General features: G+C 43.7%; 1 protein-coding gene across 1 annotated transcript in view; it reads left to right on the plus strand.

Moving 5' to 3' along the window:
- Nucleotides 1-19196, plus strand: part of LOC148443130 (cyclic nucleotide-binding domain-containing protein 2-like) — a 37634-nt gene extending 18438 nt beyond the window's left edge. The window contains exons 9-13 of the mRNA XM_088463185.1: nucleotides 9459-9600; nucleotides 11368-11433; nucleotides 16028-16188; nucleotides 17601-17805; nucleotides 18862-19196. Of these exons, the coding sequence (XP_088319311.1) occupies nucleotides 9459-9600; nucleotides 11368-11433; nucleotides 16028-16188; nucleotides 17601-17805; nucleotides 18862-19005 (718 nt within the window). The 3' untranslated portion in view covers nucleotides 19006-19196. The remainder of the gene's footprint in view (nucleotides 1-9458; nucleotides 9601-11367; nucleotides 11434-16027; nucleotides 16189-17600; nucleotides 17806-18861) is intronic.
- The last annotated feature ends 1013 nt before the right edge of the window (nucleotides 19197-20209 follow it).

Here is a 20209-nt window from a genome sequence, read left to right on the forward strand (position 1 = left end):
TACACGGATCTGTATGTATAATGGTGTGATACACAGGTCTGTAGGTATAATGGTATAATACATGGGTCTGTAGGTATAATACTCGGGTCTGTAGGTGTAATGGTATAATACACGGGTCTGTAGGTATAATGGTATAATACATGGGTCTGTAGGTATAATACTCGGGTCTGTAGGTGTAATGGTATAATACACGGGTCTGTAGGTATAATGGTGTAATACACGGGTCTGTAGGTATAATGGTATAATACACGGGTCTGTAGGTATAATACACAGGCCTGTAGGTATAATGGCATAATACACGGGTCAGTAGATATAATGGTGTAATACACGGTCTGTAGGTATAATGGTATAATACACAGGTCTGTAGGTATAATACACGGGGCTGTAGGTGTAATGGTATAATACACGGATCTGTAGGTATAATGGTATAATACACGGATCTGTAGGTATAATGGTATAATACACGGTTCTGTAGGTATAATGGTATAATACACAGGTCTGTAGGTATAATGGTATAATACACAGATCTGTAGGTATAATGGTATAATACACGGATCTGTAGGTATAATGGTATAATACACGGTTCTGTAGGTATAATGGTATAATACACAGGTCTGTAGGTATAATGGTATAATACACGGATCTGTAGGTATAATGGTATAATACACGGATCTGTAGGTATAATGGCGTAATACACGGGTCTGTAGGTATAATGGCGTAATACACGGGTCTGTAGGTATAATGGCGTAATACACGGGTCTGTAGGTATAATGGCGTAATACACGGGTCTGTAGGTATAATGGCGTAATACACGGGTCTGTAGGTATAATGGTGTAATACACAGGTATAATGGTGTAATACACGGATTTGTAGGTACAATGGTATAATACACGGGTCTGTAGGTATAATGGTGTAATACACGGGTCTGCAGGTATAATGGTATAATACACGGGTCTGTAGGTATAATGGTATAATACACGGGTCTGTAGGTATAATACACGGGTCTGTAGGTATAATACACGGGTCTGTAGGTATAATACACGGGTCTGTAGGTATAATGGTATATTACACGGGTCTGTAGGTATAATACACGGATCTGTAGGTATAATGGTATAATACACGGATCTGTAGGTATAATACACGAGTCTGTAGGTATAATGGTATAATGCACAGGTCTGTAGGTATAATGGCATAATACACAGGTCTGTAGGTATAATGGCGTAATACACGGGTCTGTAGGTATAATGGTTGTAATACACGGTCTGTAGGTATAATGGTGTAATACACGGTCTGTAGGTATAATGGTATAATACACGGTCTGTAGGTATAATGGTATAATACACGGGTCTGTAGGTATAATGGTATAATACACGGATCTGTAGGTATAATGTTATAATACACGGGTCTGTAGGTATAATACACAGGTCTGTAGGTATAATGGTATAATAGACGGATCTATATGTATAATGGTGTAATACACCGGTCTGTAGGTATAATACACGGGTCTGTAGGTATAATGATATAATACACGGGTCTGTAGGTATAATACACAGGTCTGTAGGTATAATGGTATAATACACGGGTCTGTAGGTATAATGGTATAATACACGGGTCTGTAGGTATAATGGTATAATACACGGGTCTGTATCTATAATACACGGGTCTGTAGGTATAATGGTGTAATACACGGGTCTGTAGGTATAATGGTGTAATACACGGGTCTGTAGGTATAATGGTGTAATACACGGGTCTGTAGGTATAATACACGGGTCTGTAGATATAATACACGGGTCTGTAGATATAATACACGGGTCTGTAGGTATAATACACGGATCTGTATGTATAATGGTGTGATACACAGGTCTGTAGGTATAATGGTATAATACACGGGTCTGTAGGTATAATGATATAATACACGGGTCTGTAGGTATAATACACAGGTCTGTAGGTATAATGGTATAATACACGGGTCTGTAGGTATAATGGTATAATACACGGGTCTGTAGGTATAATGGTATAATACACGGGTCTGTATCTATAATACACGGGTCTGTAGGTAGAATGGTGTAATACACGGGTCTGTAGGTATAATGGTGTAATACACGGGTCTGTAGGTATAATGGTGTAATACACAGGTCTGTAGGTATAATGGTGTAATACACGGGTCTGTAGGTATAATACACGGGTCTGTAGATATAATACACGGGTCTGTAGATATAATACACGGGTCTGTAGGTATAATACACGGATCTGTATGTATAATGGTGTGATACACAGGTCTGTAGGTATAATGGTATAATACATGGGTCTGTAGGTATAATACTCGGGTCTGTAGGTGTAATGGTATAATACACGGGTCTGTAGGTATAATGGTATAATACATGGGTCTGTAGGTATAATACTCGGGTCTGTAGGTGTAATGGTGTAATACACGGGTCTGTAGGTATAATGGTGTAATACACGGGTCTGTAGGTATAATACACGGGTCTGTAGGTATAATGGTATAATACACGGGTCTGTAGGTATAATGGTATAATACACGGGTCTGTAGGTATAATACACAGGCCTGTAGGTATAATGGCATAATACACGGGTCAGTAGATATAATGGTGTAATACACGGTCTGTAGGTATAATGGTATAATACACAGGTCTGTAGGTATAATGGTATAATACACGGATCTGTAGGTATAATGGTATAATACACGGGTCTGTAGGTATAATGGTATAATACACGGGTCTGTAGGTATAATGGTATAATACACGGGTCTGTAGGTGTAATGGTATAATACACGGAGCTGTATGCATAATGGTGTGATACACAGGTCTGTAGGTATAATGATATAATATATGGGTCTGTAGGTATAATACTCGGGTCTGTAGGTATAATACACGGGGCTGTAGGTGTAATGGTATAATACACGGATCTGTAGGTATAATGGTATAATACACGGTTCTGTAGGTATAATGGTATAATACACAGGTCTGTAGGTATAATACACAGGTCTGTAGGTATAATGGTGTAATACACAGGTCTGTAGGTATAATGGTGTAATACACGGGTCTGTAGGTATAATGGCGTAATACACGGGTCTGTAGGTATAATGGCGTAATACACGGGTCTGTAGGTATAATGGTGTAATACACAGGTCTGTAGGTATGATGGTGTAATACCGAGGTCTGTAGGTCTAATGGTATACACATGTATCATGGTGTAATACACAGGTCTGTAGGTATAACTGTGTAATACACGGGTCTGTAGGTATAATGGCGTAATACACGGGTCTGTAGGTATAATGGTGTAATACACAGGTATAATGGTGTAATACACGGATTTGTAGGTACAATGGTATAATACACGGGTCTGTAGGTATAATGGTGTAATACACGGGTCTGTAGGTATAATGGTGTAATACACGGGTCTGTAGGTATAATGGTATAATACACGGATCTGTAGGTATAATGGTGTAATACACGGGTCTGTATGTATAATGGTGTAATACACGGTCTGTAGGTATAATGGTATAATACACGGGTCTGTAGGTATAATGGTATAATACACGGATCTGTAGGTATAATGGTATAATACACGGGTCTGTAGGTATAATGGTATAATACACGGGTCTGTAGGTATAATGGTATAATACACGGATCTGTAGGTATAATGGTATAATACACGGGTCTGTAGGTATAATACACGGGTCTGTAGATATAATACACGGGTCTGTAGGTATAATACACGGATCTGTATGTATAATGGTGTGATACACAGGTCTGTAGGTATAATGGCGTAATACACGGGTCTGTAGGTATAATGGCGTAATACACGGGTCTGTAGGTATAATGGCGTAATACACGGGTCTGTAGGTATAATGGCGTAATACACGGGTCTGTAGGTATAATGGTGTAATACACAGGTATAATGGTGTAATACACGGATTTGTAGGTACAATGGTATAATACACGGGTCTGTAGGTATAATGGTGTAATACACGGGTCTGCAGGTATAATGGTATAATACACGGGTCTGTAGGTATAATGGTATAATACACGGGTCTGTAGGTATAATACACGGGTCTGTAGGTATAATACACGGGTCTGTAGGTATAATACACGGGTCTGTAGGTATAATACACGGGTCTGTAGGTATAATGGTATATTACACGGGTCTGTAGGTATAATACACGGATCTGTAGGTATAATGGTATAATACACGGATCTGTAGGTATAATACACGAGTCTGTAGGTATAATGGTATAATGCACAGGTCTGTAGGTATAATGGCATAATACACAGGTCTGTAGGTATAATGGCGTAATACACGGGTCTGTAGGTATAATGGTTGTAATACACGGTCTGTAGGTATAATGGTGTAATAAACGGTCTGTAGGTATAATGGTATAATACACGGTCTGTAGGTATAATGGTATAATACACGGGTCTGTAGGTATAATGGTATAATACACGGATCTGTAGGTATAATGTTATAATACACGGGTCTGTAGGTATAATACACAGGTCTGTAGGTATAATGGTATAATACACGGATCTATATGTATAATGGTGTAATACACCGGTCTGTAGGTATAATACACGGGTCTGTAGGTATAATGATATAATACACGGGTCTGTAGGTATAATACACAGGTCTGTAGGTATAATGGTATAATACACGGGTCTGTAGGTATAATGGTATAATACACGGGTCTGTAGGTATAATGGTATAATACACGGGTCTGTATCTATAATACACGGGTCTGTAGGTATAATGGTGTAATACACGGGTCTGTAGGTATAATGGTGTAATACACAGGTCTGTAGGTATAATGGTGTAATACACAGGTCTGTAGGTATAATGGTGTAATACACGGGTCTGTAGGTATAATACACGGGTCTGTAGATATAATACACGGGTCTGTAGATATAATACACGGGTCTGTAGGTATAATACACGGATCTGTATGTATAATGGTGTGATACACAGGTCTGTAGGTATAATGGTATAATACACGGGTCTGTAGGTATAATGATATAATACACGGGTCTGTAGGTATAATACACAGGTCTGTAGGTATAATGGTATAATACACGGGTCTGTAGGTATAATGGTATAATACACGGGTCTGTAGGTATAATACACGGGTCTGTATCTATAATACACGGGTCTGTAGGTATAATGGTGTAATACACGGGTCTGTAGGTATAATGGTGTAATACACGGGTCTGTAGGTATAATGGTGTAATACACGGGTCTGTAGGTATAATGGTGTAATACACGGGTCTGTAGGTATAATGGTGTAATACACAGGTCTGTAGGTATAATGGTGTAATACACGGGTCTGTAGGTATAATACACGGGTCTGTAGATATAATACACGGGTCTGTAGATATAATACACGGGTCTGTAGGTATAATACACGGATCTGTATGTATAATGGTGTGATACACAGGTCTGTAGGTATAATGGTATAATACATGGGTCTGTAGGTATAATACTCGGGTCTGTAGGTGTAATGGTATAATACACGGGTCTGTAGGTATAATGGTATAATACATGGGTCTGTAGGTATAATACTCGGGTCTGTAGGTGTAATGGTGTAATACACGGGTCTGTAGGTATAATGGTGTAATACACGGGTCTGTAGGTATAATACACGGGTCTGTAGGTATAATGGTATAATACACGGGTCTGTAGGTATAATGGTATAATACACGGGTCTGTAGGTATAATACACAGGCCTGTAGGTATAATGGCATAATACACGGGTCAGTAGATATAATGGTGTAATACACGGTCTGTAGGTATAATGGTATAATACACAGGTCTGTAGGTATAATGGTATAATACACGGATCTGTAGGTATAATGGTATAATACACGGGTCTGTAGGTATAATGGTATAATACACGGGTCTGTAGGTATAATGGTATAATACACGGGTCTGTAGGTGTAATGGTATAATACACGGAGCTGTATGCATAATGGTGTGATACACAGGTCTGTAGGTATAATGGTATAATATATGGGTCTGTAGGTATAATACTCGGGTCTGTAGGTATAATACACGGGGCTGTAGGTGTAATGGTATAATACACGGATCTGTAGGTATAATGGTATAATACACGGTTCTGTAGGTATAATGGTATAATACACAGGTCTGTAGGTATAATACACAGGTCTGTAGGTATAATGGTGTAATACACAGGTCTGTAGGTATAATGGTGTAATACACGGGTCTGTAGGTATAATGGCGTAATACACGGGTCTGTAGGTATAATGGTATAATACACGGGTCTGTAGGTATAATGGTGTAATACACAGGTCTGTAGGTATGATGGTGTAATACCGAGGTCTGTAGGTCTAATGGTATACACATGTATCATGGTGTAATACACAGGTCTGTAGGTATAACTGTGTAATACACGGGTCTGTAGGTATAATGGCGTAATACACGGGTCTGTAGGTATAATGGTGTAATACACAGGTATAATGGTGTAATACACGGATTTGTAGGTACAATGGTATAATACACGGGTCTGTAGGTATAATGGTGTAATACACGGGTCTGTAGGTATAATGGTGTAATACACGGGTCTGTAGGTATAATGGTATAATACACGGATCTGTAGGTATAATGGTGTAATACACGGGTCTGTATGTATAATGGTGTAATACACGGTCTGTAGGTATAATGGTATAATACACGGGTCTGTAGGTATAATGGTATAATACACGGATCTGTAGGTATAATGGTATAATACACGGGTCTGTAGGTATAATACACGGGTCTGTAGGTATAATGGTATAATACACGGATCTGTAGGTATAATGGTATAATACACGGGTCTGTAGGTATAATACACGGGTCTGTAGATATAATACACGGGTCTGTAGGTATAATACACGGATCTGTATGTATAATGGTGTGATACACAGGTCTGTAGGTATAATGGTAAAATACATGGGTCTGTAGGTATAATACTCGGGTCTGTAGGTATAATGGTGTAATACACAGGTCCGTAGGTATAATGGTGTAATACACAGGTCTGTAGGTATAATGGTGTAATACACGGGTCTGTAGGTATAATACACGGGTCTGTAGGTATAATGGTATAATACACGGGTCTGTAGGTATAATACACAGGCCTGTAGGTATAATGGCATAATACACGGGTCAGTAGATATAATGGTGTAATACACGGTCTGTAGGTATAGTGGTATAATACACAGGTCTGTAGGTATAATGGTATAATACACGGATCTGTAGGTATAATGGTATAATACACGGGTCTGTAGGTATAATACACGGGTCTGTAGGTATAATACACGGATCTGTAGGTATAATGGTGTGATATACAGGTCTGTAGGTATAATGGTATAATACATGGGTCTGTAGGTATAATACTCGGGTCTGTAGGTGTAATGGTATAATACACGGGTCTGTAGGTATAATGGTATAATACATGGGTCTGTAGGTATAATACTCGGGTCTGTAGGTGTAATGGTATAATACACGGGTCTGTAGGTATAATGGTGTAATACACGGGTCTGTAGGTATAATACACGGGTCTGTAGGTATAATGGTATAATACACGGGTCTGTAGGTATAATACACAGGCCTGTAGGTATAATGGCATAATACACGGGTCAGTAGATATAATGGTGTAATACACGGTCTGTAGGTATAATGGTATAATACACAGGTCTGTAGGTATAATGGTATAATACACGGATCTGTAGGTATAATGGTATAATACACGGAGCTGTATGTATAATGGTGTGATACACAGGTCTGTAGGTATAATGGTATAATACATGGGTCTGTAGGTATAATACTCGGGTCTGTAGGTATAATACACGGGGCTGTAGGTGTAATGGTATAATACACGGATCTGTAGGTATAATGGTATAATACACGGTTCTGTAGGTATAATGGTATAATACACAGGTCTGTAGGTATAATGGTATAATACACGGATCTGTAGGTATAATGGTGTAATACACAGGTCTGTAGGTATAATTGTGTAATACACGGGTCTGTAGGTATAATGGCGTAATACACGGGTCTGTAGGTATAATGGTATAATACACGGGTCTGTAGGTATAATGGTGTAATACACAGGTCTGTAGGTATAATGGTGTAATACACAGGTATGATGGTGTAATACCGAGGTCTGTAGGTCTAATGGTATACACATGTATCATGGTGTAATACACAGGTCTGTAGGTATAACTGTGTAATACACGGGTCTGTAGGTATAATGGCGTAATACACGGGTCTGTAGGTATAATGGTGTAATACACAGGTATAATGGTGTAATACACGGATTTGTAGGTACAATGGTATAATACACGGGTCTGTAGGTATAATGGTGTAATACACGGGTCTGTAGGTATAATGGCGTAATACACGGGTCTGTAGGTATAATGGCGTAATACACGGGTCTGTAGGTATAATGGTGTAATACACGGGTCTGTAGGTATAATGGTATAATACACGGGTCTGTAGGTATAATGGTGTAATACACAGGTCTGTAGGTATAATGGTGTAATACACAGGTATGATGGTGTAATACCGAGGTCTGTAGGTCTAATGGTATACACATGTATCATGGTGTAATACACAGGTCTGTAGGTATAACTGTGTAATACACGGGTCTGTAGGTATAATGGCGTAATACACGGGTCTGTAGGTATAATGGTGTAATACACAGGTATAATGGTGTAATACACGGATTTGTAGGTACAATGGTATAATACACGGGTCTGTAGGTATAATGGTGTAATACACGGGTCTGTAGGTATAATGGCGTAATACACGGGTCTGTAGGTATAATGGCGTAATACACGGGTCTGTAGGTATAATGGTGTAATACACGGGTCTGTAGGTATAATGGTATAATACACGGGTCTGTAGGTATAATGGTGTAATACACAGGTCTGTAGGTATAATGGTGTAATACACAGGTATGATGGTGTAATACCGAGGTCTGTAGGTCTAATGGTATACACATGTATCATGGTGTAATACACAGGTCTGTAGGTATAACTGTGTAATACACAGGTACAATGGTGTAATACACAGGTCTGTAGGTATAATGGTGTAATACACAGGTATGATGGTGTAATACCGAGGTCTGTAGGTCTAATGGTATACACATGTATCATGGTGTAATACACAGGTCTGTAGGTATAACTGTGTAATACACAGGTACAATGGTGTAATACACAGGTCTGTAGGTATAATGGTGTAATACACAGGTATGATGGTGTAATACCGAGGTCTGTAGGTCTAATGGTATACACATGTATCATGGTGTAATACACAGGTCTGTAGGTATAACTGTGTAATACACAGGTACAATGGTGTAATACACAGGTCTGTAGGTATAATGGTGTAATACACAGGTGTGATGGTATAATACACATTGACGGCCATTGTCTTTCATTATCTGATAGACTCTACACCCTGGAAGATTTAGGCAGCAGATATGATCTTCCCGTATCCTACTCTGAAGAACCCGTAAACCAGGATTTACCGCGTGAGCTCATGGCTGCTGTGTACCTGCGGATAGACACCGTGCATCCTGGCCAGTACTTTGTGAGACCTTCTATCATTCTATCTACTCATGGTCCATAAACCCTACAACCACAATATACTATGCTGGAGGTTATTTACACAGATCTGCGCTGCTGCTGCTGCTGCTATAGTGACCTTAAGCTGGCCACACACTAGACCAACTTTCATCCAACCAACCAACTAGTTGATTGGTTGGAATGAAAATCTGGTAACGTATGGGAGTAAATGATGATCAGCAATTTGCTCCTAAATGCCAGAAAACAGATGAATATGGTCGGTCAGAGAAGTTTGTTAAATGTTTGATCTAAACAATTTGTTTCTACAAAACTTATTGTCCATTTACCGGCATTTGGGAGCAAATTGCTGATTCTCATTTGTTTTCATCCCTTACCAGATTTTCATTCCAACCAATCAACTAGTTGGATGGTTGGATGTAAGTTGGTCTAGTGTGTGGCCAGCTTAACAGAGCGAGACCACGCGTCTGTGTGGTGGAGCGGAGGCTGGACTGATGCCATGTTTACACTTTACACAGCGCACTTTATTGTCTGTACATCAGGTGTACATTTACCATAATTAGGGGGCAATTAGCCGCGATGAAGCTGCAGGTGCGCACTTTATGGCAGCCCAGGGCCAGTCTGTCACCACGTGAACAATACACAAAGTAGAGGTCATCCCGTAGAGGTCAGAGACCATTGCTTGGTGACTACTGATAAGCTGGCCCTGCACTGCACGACAACCCTGCCAACCCAGTGCGTCAACCCTGCCATCCCAGCGCGACTACCCTGCCATCCCAGCGCGACTACCCTGCCATCCCAGCGCGACTACCCTGCCAACCCAGCACGACACCCCCGCCATCCCAGCGCGACAACCCAGCCATCCCAGCGCGACAACCCTGCCAACCCAGCGCGACAACCCTGCCAACCCAGCGCGACAACCCTGCCAACCCAGCGCGACAACCCTGCCAACCCAGCGCGACAACCCTGCCAACCCAGCGCGACAACCCTGCCAACCCAGCGCGACAACCCTGCCAACCCAGCGCGACAACCCCGCCAACCCAGCGCGACAACCCTGCCAACCCAGCGCGACAACCCTGCCATCCCAGCGCGACAACCCTGCCATCCCAGCGCGACAACCCTGCCATCCCAGCGCGACACCCCCTGCCATCCCAGCGCGACAACCCTGCCATCCCAGCGCGACAACCCTGCCAAACCAGCGACTGTACTGAACAATTATCACCCAGCGTACGGGACTAAGCGATGATTGTTTATAGCCTGAGAACAGCTAAAAATCTGTCTTGATTGTTTGGTTGACACTGACAGCAAAATACACTGAAGCAGTCGCATCGATTCACAAGCAGCCCCCAGGTCTCTCAGCTGCTGTCCGGGTACGTTATAGTCTCTATAATCCCACCACTAACCTTTGGCAGCCTATCAGAGACCACTACCGGCACAGGGCTCCCCTGCCAGGGCACAGGGCTCCCCTGCCAGGGCACAGGGCTCCCCTGCCAGGGCACAGGGCTCCGCTGCCAGGGCACAGGGCTGGAGAAATGCTCACAGGTGACCCAACGATAGCCCTGGGGAGACAGTCGCTAACACCAGGCTGGCGCTAGCAGTGAGCGGGGCACTAAGGGAGTATATCTGCCTCTATTCATATTCAGCTAGTGTCATAGCACCTATTGTAGTTATTCTGCCCAAAGGGTCATTTGTAAACTTATTATTATTATTTTTTTTTTATAAATATTCCTTCCCCAGCATCAGAGCTTTATCCTGTGTTGTATTATGCCCACAGAGAGGCGTGGACGTAGATTACATGGAGTCCTGTGTGGAGAAGGAAGGCCGGCTGTCACATGACCAGGTACCTCTATACAGCGCACACTTACTACAGTATAATAGGCTGTCACATGACCAGGTACATCTATACAGCGCACACTTACTACAGTATAATAGGCTGTCACATGACCAGGTACATCTATACAGCGCACACTTACTACAGTATAATAGGCTGTCACATGACCAGGTACATCTATACAGCACACACTTACTACAGTATAATAGGCTGTCACATGACCAGGTACATCTATACAGCGCACACTTACTACAGTATAATAGGCTGTCACATGACCAGGTACATCTATACAGCGCACACTTACTACAGTATAACAGGCTGTCACATGACCAGGTACATCTATACAGCGCACACTTACTACAGTATAACAGGCTGTCACATGACCAGGTACATCTATACAGCGCACACTTACTACAGTATAAAAAGGCGTCACATGACCAGGTACATCTATACAGCGCACACTTACTACAGTATAATAGGCTGTCACATGACCAGGTACATCTATACAGCGCACACTTACTACAGTATAATAGGGCGTCACATGACCAGATACATCTATACAGCGCACACTTACTACAGTATAATAGGCTGTCACATGACCAGGTACATCTATACAGCGCACACTTACTACAGTATAAAAAGGCGTCACATGACCAGGTACATCTATACAGCGCACACTTACTACAGTATAATAGGCTGTCACATGACCAGATACATCTATACAGCGCACACTTACTACAGTATAATAGGCTGTCACATGACCAGGTACATCTATACAGCGCACACTTACTACAGTATAATAGGCTGTCACATGACCAGGTACATCTATACAGCGCACACTTACTACAGTATAATAGGCTGTCACATGACCAGGTACATCTATACAGCGCACACTTACTACAGTATAATAGGCTGTCACATGACCAGGTACATCTATACAGCGCACACTTACTACAGTATAATAGGCTGTCACATGACCAGGTACATCTATACAGCGCACACTTACTACAGTATAATAGGCTGTCACATGACCAGGTACATCTATACAGCGCACACTTACTACAGTATAATAGGCTGTCACATGACCAGGTACATCTATACAGCGCACACTAACTACAGTATAATAGGGCGTCACATGACCAGGTACATCTATACAGCGCACACTAACTACAGTATAATAGGCTGTCACATGACCAGGTACATCTATACAGCGCACACTTACTACAGTATAATAGGGCGTCACATGACCAGGTACATCTATACAGCGCACACTTACTACAGTATAATAGGCGGTCACATGACCAGGTACATCTATACAGCGCACACTTACTACAGTATAATAGGCTGTCACATGACCAGGTACATCTATACAGCGCACACTTACTACAGTATAATAGGGCGTCACATGACCAGGTACATCTATACAGCGCACACTTACTACAGTATAATAGGCTGTCACATGACCAGGTACAGCTATACAGCGCACACTTACTACAGTATAATAGGCTGTCACATGACCAGGTACCTCTATACAGCGCACACTTACTACAGTATAATAGGCTGTCACATGACCAGGTACATCTATACAGCGCACACTTACTACAGTATAATAGGGCGTCACATGACCAGGTACCTCTATACAGCGCACACTTACTACAGTATAACAGGCTGTCACATGACCAGGTACATCTATACAGCGCACACTTACTACAGTATAATAGGCTGTCACATGACCAGGTACATCTATACAGCGCACACTTACTACAGTATAATAGGGCGTCACATGACCAGGTACATCTATACAGCGCACACTTACTACAGTATAATAGGGCGTCACATGACCAGGTACATCTATACAGCGCACACTTACTACAGTATAACAGGCTGTCACATGACCAGGTACATCTATACAGCGCACACTTACTACAGTATAATAGGGCGTCACATGACCAGGTACATCTATACAGCGCACACTAACTACAGTATAATAGGGCGTCACATGACCAGGTACATCTATACAGCGCACACTTACTACAGTATAATAGGCTGTCACATGACCAGGTACATCTATACAGTGCACACTAACTACAGTATAATAGGCTGTCACATGACCAGGTACATCTATACAGCGCACACTAACTACAGTATAATAGGGCGTCACATGACCAGGTACATCTATACAGCGCACACTTACTACAGTATAATAGGCTGTTACATGACCAGGTACCTCTATACAGCGCACACTTACTACAGTATAATAGGCTGTCACATGACCAGGTACATCTATACAGCGCACACTTACTACAGTATAATAGGGCGTCACATGACCAGGTACCTCTATACAGCGCACACTTACTACAGTATAACAGGCTGTCACATGACCAGGTACATCTATACAGCGCACACTTACTACAGTATAATAGGCTGTCACATGACCAGGTACATCTATACAGCGCACACTTACTACAGTATAATAGGGCATCACATGACCAGGTACATCTATACAGCGCACACTTACTACAGTATAACAGGCTGTCACATGACCAGGTACATCTATACAGCGCACACTTACTACAGTATAATAGGCTGTCACATGACCAGGTACATCTATACAGCGCACACTTACTACAGTATAATAGGCTGTCACATGACCAGGTACATCTATACAGCGCACACTAACTACAGTATAATAGGGCGTCACATGACCAGGTACATCTATACAGCGCACACTTACTACAGTATAATAGGCTGTCACATGACCAGGTACATCTATACAGCGCACACTTACTACAGTATAATAGGCTGTCACATGACCAGGTACCTCTATACAGCGCACACTTACTACAGTATAATAGGGCGTCACATGACCAGGTACATCTATACAGCGCACACTTACTACAGTATAACAGGCTGTCACATGACCAGGTACATCTATACAGCGCACACTTACTACAGTATAATAGGGCGTCACATGACCAGGTACATCTATACAGCGCACACTTACTACAGTATAATAGGCTGTCACATGACCAGGTACATCTATACAGCGCACACTTACTACAGTATAATAGGCTGTCACATGACCAGGTACATCTATACAGCGCACACTTACTACAGTATAATAGGCTGTCACATGACCAGGTACATCTATACAGCGCACACTTACTACAGTATAATAGGGCGTCACATGACCAGGTACATCTATACAGCGCACACTTACTACAGTATAATAGGGCGTCACATGACCAGGTACATCTATACAGCGCACACTTACTACAGTATAATAGGGCGTCACATGACCAGGTACATCTATACAGCGCACACTTACTAAAGTATAACAGGCTGTCACATGACCAGGTACATCTATACAGCGCACACTTACTACAGTATAATAGGGCGTCACATGACCAGGTACATCTATACAGCGCACACTTACTACAGTATAATAGGCTGTCACATGACCAGGTACATCTATACAGCGCACACTTACTACAGTATAACAGGCTGTCACATGACCAGGTACATCTATACAGCGCACACTTACTACAGTATAATAGGGTGTCACATGACCAGGTACATCTATACAGCGCACACTTACTACAGTATAACAGGCTGTCACATGACCAGGTACATCTATACAGCGCACACTAACTACAGTATAATAGGGTGTCACATGACCAGGTACATCTATACAGCGCACACTTACTACAGTATAACAGGCTGTCACATGACCAGGTACATCTATACAGCGCACACTAACTACAGTATAATAGGGCGTCACATGACCAGGTACATCTATACAGCGCACACTAACTACAGTATAATAGGCTGTCACATGACCAGGTACATCTATACAGCGCACACTTACTACAGTATAACAGGGTGTCACATGACCAGGTACATCTATACAGCGCACACTTACTACAGTATAATAGGCTGTCACATGACCAGGTACATCTATACAGCGCACACTTACTACAGTATAACAGGGTGTCCCCATTACCTTAGGCTGATTGTTTTTCCTGAGTGAGGAGATGAAGCCGCCGCCATATACTATTTTATGCACATTTCTTTGTACCCTAATATTACAGATATAAAGAGAATCTTACACCGTAATTAAATTCACAGTTGGCTATAACACAGTATACCGTGCCATAAATAATCCAATATATGAAGTAAATGTATGCTGCATGCTCCCTGCCCTGGCATTGGCTCATACCTGGCGTGTATATTTAGTAGCTTAGGTAGTGAGACCTCTATATCTTCCATCACTGTGGAGTGGGGAGAGACAGAGCATAGCCTAAAGCTTAGCAGATGGGATTGTTTTGCAGTCTCCTAGGTAACAGAGGATTTCTGTACAGATTGGTGGATTCATACATGGTTAAGTATCAGTGAGGTCCCAGCAAGGTGTAATATAACACATGATGGAAGCAGCCAGTTACCTCTGGTTCTTGGTTCGTCTCAGCAACTGACTAGTGCGGCCTTAGAAACAGGAATGTATCACCTAACAGTGCATTTTGCATTTGCTCTTTATATATGAACATTTAAGTATTTTGATTATTTAAAAGACAACTAACATCCAGGTGTCCCCCTCCCCCATCAGAGCCTGAGGATTTCACCCATTTCAGCCCAGCGGGACCCTCGCCCTATGGTCATAATCAGCCGCGGTGCAGAGGTTATTCGCATAAAGCTGGACAAGTTCTCGGAGCTGGCTGACCTCCCAACCCTGAGGAAGCTGAAGGAGAGGACGGCCCCGTATCCCAGGTAGGGTATTCTGCAGAGATGGCCCAGGGGTCGTCTGCGTGGTTAATGTAACCCAGGATAGAGAAAATTGGTCCAAGTGCCATAGTTATGTATTTAGTAAATGAGAACAGAATTATTTTATTAGAACGTGCAGTTTACTGACACACTGAGGGTACATACTCTCCCCCGACACACTGAGAGTACATACTCTCCCCCGACACACTGAGGGTACATACTCTCCCCCGACACACTGAGGGTACATACTCTCCCCCGACACACTGAGGGTACATACTCTCCCCCAACACACTGAGGGTACATACCCTCCCCCAAACACACTGAGGGTACATACCCTCCCCCAAACACACTGAGGGTACATACCCTCCCCCAAACACACTGAGGGTACATACCCTCCCCCAAACACACTGAGGGTGCTTAGCTCCCCATCCCACCACCCCCTCCCCGACACACTGAGGGTACATACTCTCCCCCGCCCCCATCACATGCATTATGCGTTACAAAAGGAACAGACATGGGTGTGGTTCATTAGATGGACAATAAAAACAGACCGTGTACAGGTCAACACCAAATGGTCGACAGGTGCAAAAGGTCAACATGGATGTATGTCGACTGGTTAAAAAAAAGTCGACAGTGTCAAAAGGTTGACGTGTGTATGATCGACACAAAAACGATCAACATTATTTATTTTTTACAACCCTAATCTTCACTCTCAGTCCCTCCAGGTGCACGATCCTGACCGACCCTCCCAGTGCCCGACCCTGACCCTCCCTCCCAGTGCCCGACCCTGACCGTCCCTCTCCTAGTGCCCGACCCTGACCGCCCCCCCCAGTGCCAAACCCTGACTGTCCCCCCCCAGTGCCCGACCCTCCCAGTGCCCGACCCTGACCCTCCCAGTGCCCGACCCTGACCGCCCCCTCTCCTAGTGCCCGACCCTGACCGTCCCTCTCCTAGTGCCCGACCCTGACCGTCCCTCTCCTAGTGCCCGACCCTGACCGTCCCTCTCCTAGTGCCCGACCCTGACCGTCCCTCTCCTAGTGCCCGACCCTGACCGTCCCTCTCCTAGTGCCTGATCCTAACAAAAAAAAAAAAAATAATTAGTTGACCTTTTGTCTCTGTCGACCTTTCACCCAAAACCCAACTCACACTAATAAGATCATTATTTCCAGTGATACCGGATCACTTTAATCTCAGTTTATTTACATATGTTTTTAGGTACTGTAGTGCTTTTTCCCCCTTATACCACGGTTTCCCTTTTCATGCCACATTTCTATGCACTTGAAAACATACAATGTCTCCTACACACTAGTGATACCAGTTATCTCTTGGCGATGTGCTATATAGCCCAGTACAGTGATCCCCCAATAACGTGCTGACAATACAGAGCCCGCCTCATTGCGTCTTCTCTCCCGCACCAGCGACAACGATCTCAGCAGAATCTTCCTGGAGCAGAACCGCTGGAAAGTATTTAAGTCGGATCTAATTAGTAATCTCAGCGGCCCAGCGAGCGCCAACCTGACCCATCGCCAGCACCAGAGAACGGCCAGGGCGGCGCAGGAGGGCCAGAGCGCAGACAGGAGAGGGATCCTGCAACTGGGAAGCCGCCGCAAAAAGACCGAGAAGGTCGGTATGACGCGTAGTCACTGCTGCCACCAAACAAGACCTGCACGATGGTGGTACACGATTTAACGTCTTCACTTAGTGCGTACCGTGAAAATGTTTATAGATGAAATAGGGCTCAAATGTAGATTTCAGAAGTCAGTGGGAGTCAAGTAGTTCTTGAGCCGTAGTGGGCATGCTGAGACATGTAGTTCCACAACTGACTGCTCATGTCTACTTTAGAGAGACTGGACAAAGAATCAAGCACTGAAACCTATACGGTACAAGCGATCACTGGTGAATGGGGCGGAGCCATAAGCACGTTCCAATGTGGCCGCATCCAGCGAGCGTTCGCAAACTGTGCACGGGCCGTAGCAACCATAAGTATCTTTGCGTATCTCCAATGCCGTGAAATGGGCGTCTCTGGGTGTTACACTTTATTCCGCATCAAGCGTTTGGCAGGGGGGGGGGGGGGGGGGGGGGGAGGATTCCCATTTCAGTTGTACGTTTTGCACCTGGCATGGGGTAGATGTAAGTGAACGGGGTACGGCTTAGGGCGTGCGGCCACATTAGTATTCCGTTTGCGTTTATACTACGGCTGCAATAAGACCGGAGTGCACTGTTTATCACAGTGGGGCTTATTCGGAGTCACGTGCAAAGTGGCTGGAGCTGCGTTGAGCAGTGGAAGCCCGATTTACTATCTTATGCTAAAAAGAGCTTCTGTGCGCGCCAATGTGACAAGCAGCGCAGCCCACTGATATTACACCGCCCGCCGCAATCATCATTAGTATCGGCGCTTGTGCCAGCCCCATACTTGGTCCAAGAGATCCACCAGAAACGTGCGCATCTCTAAATAGGACGGGCAAACGCAAAAATGCGGAAATTAGCATCTACGTCCACGCTGTATGCAAAAACTCGCTCTCTGCGTCTGTGCAGAGACCCATCAGAATCAGCCCCGATACGTGTAATAATCTCGCTGCTGGCAGGCGCCGTCTTCTGTACAAATGGCTGCTCTGTAACTTCCATTAGAGCGCTGCACCATGTATCAGACTGACGGGGGCTTATTCTGCTTCTTCCTAGTTCTGGACAACGACAACAAAGAACAAATCTGTGGAACGCAACATGAACCAAGACGCTGATACCACCCTCCCTGCGCAGACTCCCATCCGGCTCATTCATGGCATCGATATCCCTAAATTGTGCGGGCAGAGAGTGACGTGGTGACGGCTTTCTGTAACTACAGACAAGTGACGGCGGTTCAGAGCCTGGCGTGACGGTATAACGCAGAAAGTTTCAAAGTCCCAGCGCCACGTTAATAGTTCTCTCTATTCTACACAGCACAGCGGCCATGGTGTCTGAGCCCTAATGCTGCGCATTTGCCAAGCGCAATAAACGCTTTGAAACGCTAAACGCAATGGGAAATGTGCGAGGTCTTGTGTATGCGTCTAACAGCCGCTGCCTCTTTACACACGTCTGTACGAGCCTCAACAGTGCGGCCACGTCTCGCTATTATATACAATTGTATGTTCTCGTCAAATGTGACTAGTGTATATATTAAAGGCTCCATACAGATACTTTACAGGTTTGCTATGAATGGCTCATCATTCAGTCATTGTTCCTTCTCCCCCATAATCCCTATAGATCCCGATCTCTCCTGTTAGTCTATGTGGCAGCACAGTTGCACAGTGATAAGCATTATTGTCCCACAGCAGTGGTGTCATGAGCTCAATTCCCGGCCAGAACCCTGTGTGGAGATTTTATGTTCTCCCCATGTTTGCACGTGTTACCTCCTGATTCTCCAATTTCTTCCCAAATTAAAAAAACAAAAACCCCCCAACCATTTCCTGGATGGTTATGGGATTGTGACAAAAGTAACCCTGGCGTTTGTAGCTATGGGATACGGCAAGCTGTAATGGGAGTGATCGTCTCTATATAGTGTTGCTTAAAATGGTGGCACAATACACTAAGTAATGGGATAGCAGCATGTAAAGGTCATTTGTGTATCGGGAATACCTCACGGAAAGCATTACCACCCACCGCGGACAGTACAGCGGCCGACCACGGGTGCTCAATGACCGTGACCAGCTGCGTCTGGCCAGAATGCGACACTGGCTCACATCACATCCACATGTGGTTCCATAATGGTGTGGGGTCCGCTGGTCTGACTGGTCACATCACTGACCACTAACCGCTGCTTGATGACCATTTGCAGCCCTTCATGTACCCCCACAACGATGGCATATTCCTGCAGGATAAAGCACAGTGTCACCGGTCACAAGTTGCCCAAAATTGGTTCGAGAAGCATTCTGGAGAGCTCTGACAAATGGTGCGGCCACCACGATATTAGGCCCCTATCCCATGGCTTTTGACACTTCAATATATAAATAATAATAATAATGTGCTAAGTCTCTGACTCTCCTCACATCAT

This window comes from Taudactylus pleione, unplaced genomic scaffold, assembly GCF_031769625.1.
Source record: "Taudactylus pleione unplaced genomic scaffold, aTauple2 ptg001330l, whole genome shotgun sequence".
NCBI classification, from domain to species: Eukaryota; Metazoa; Chordata; class Amphibia; order Anura; family Myobatrachidae; genus Taudactylus; species Taudactylus pleione.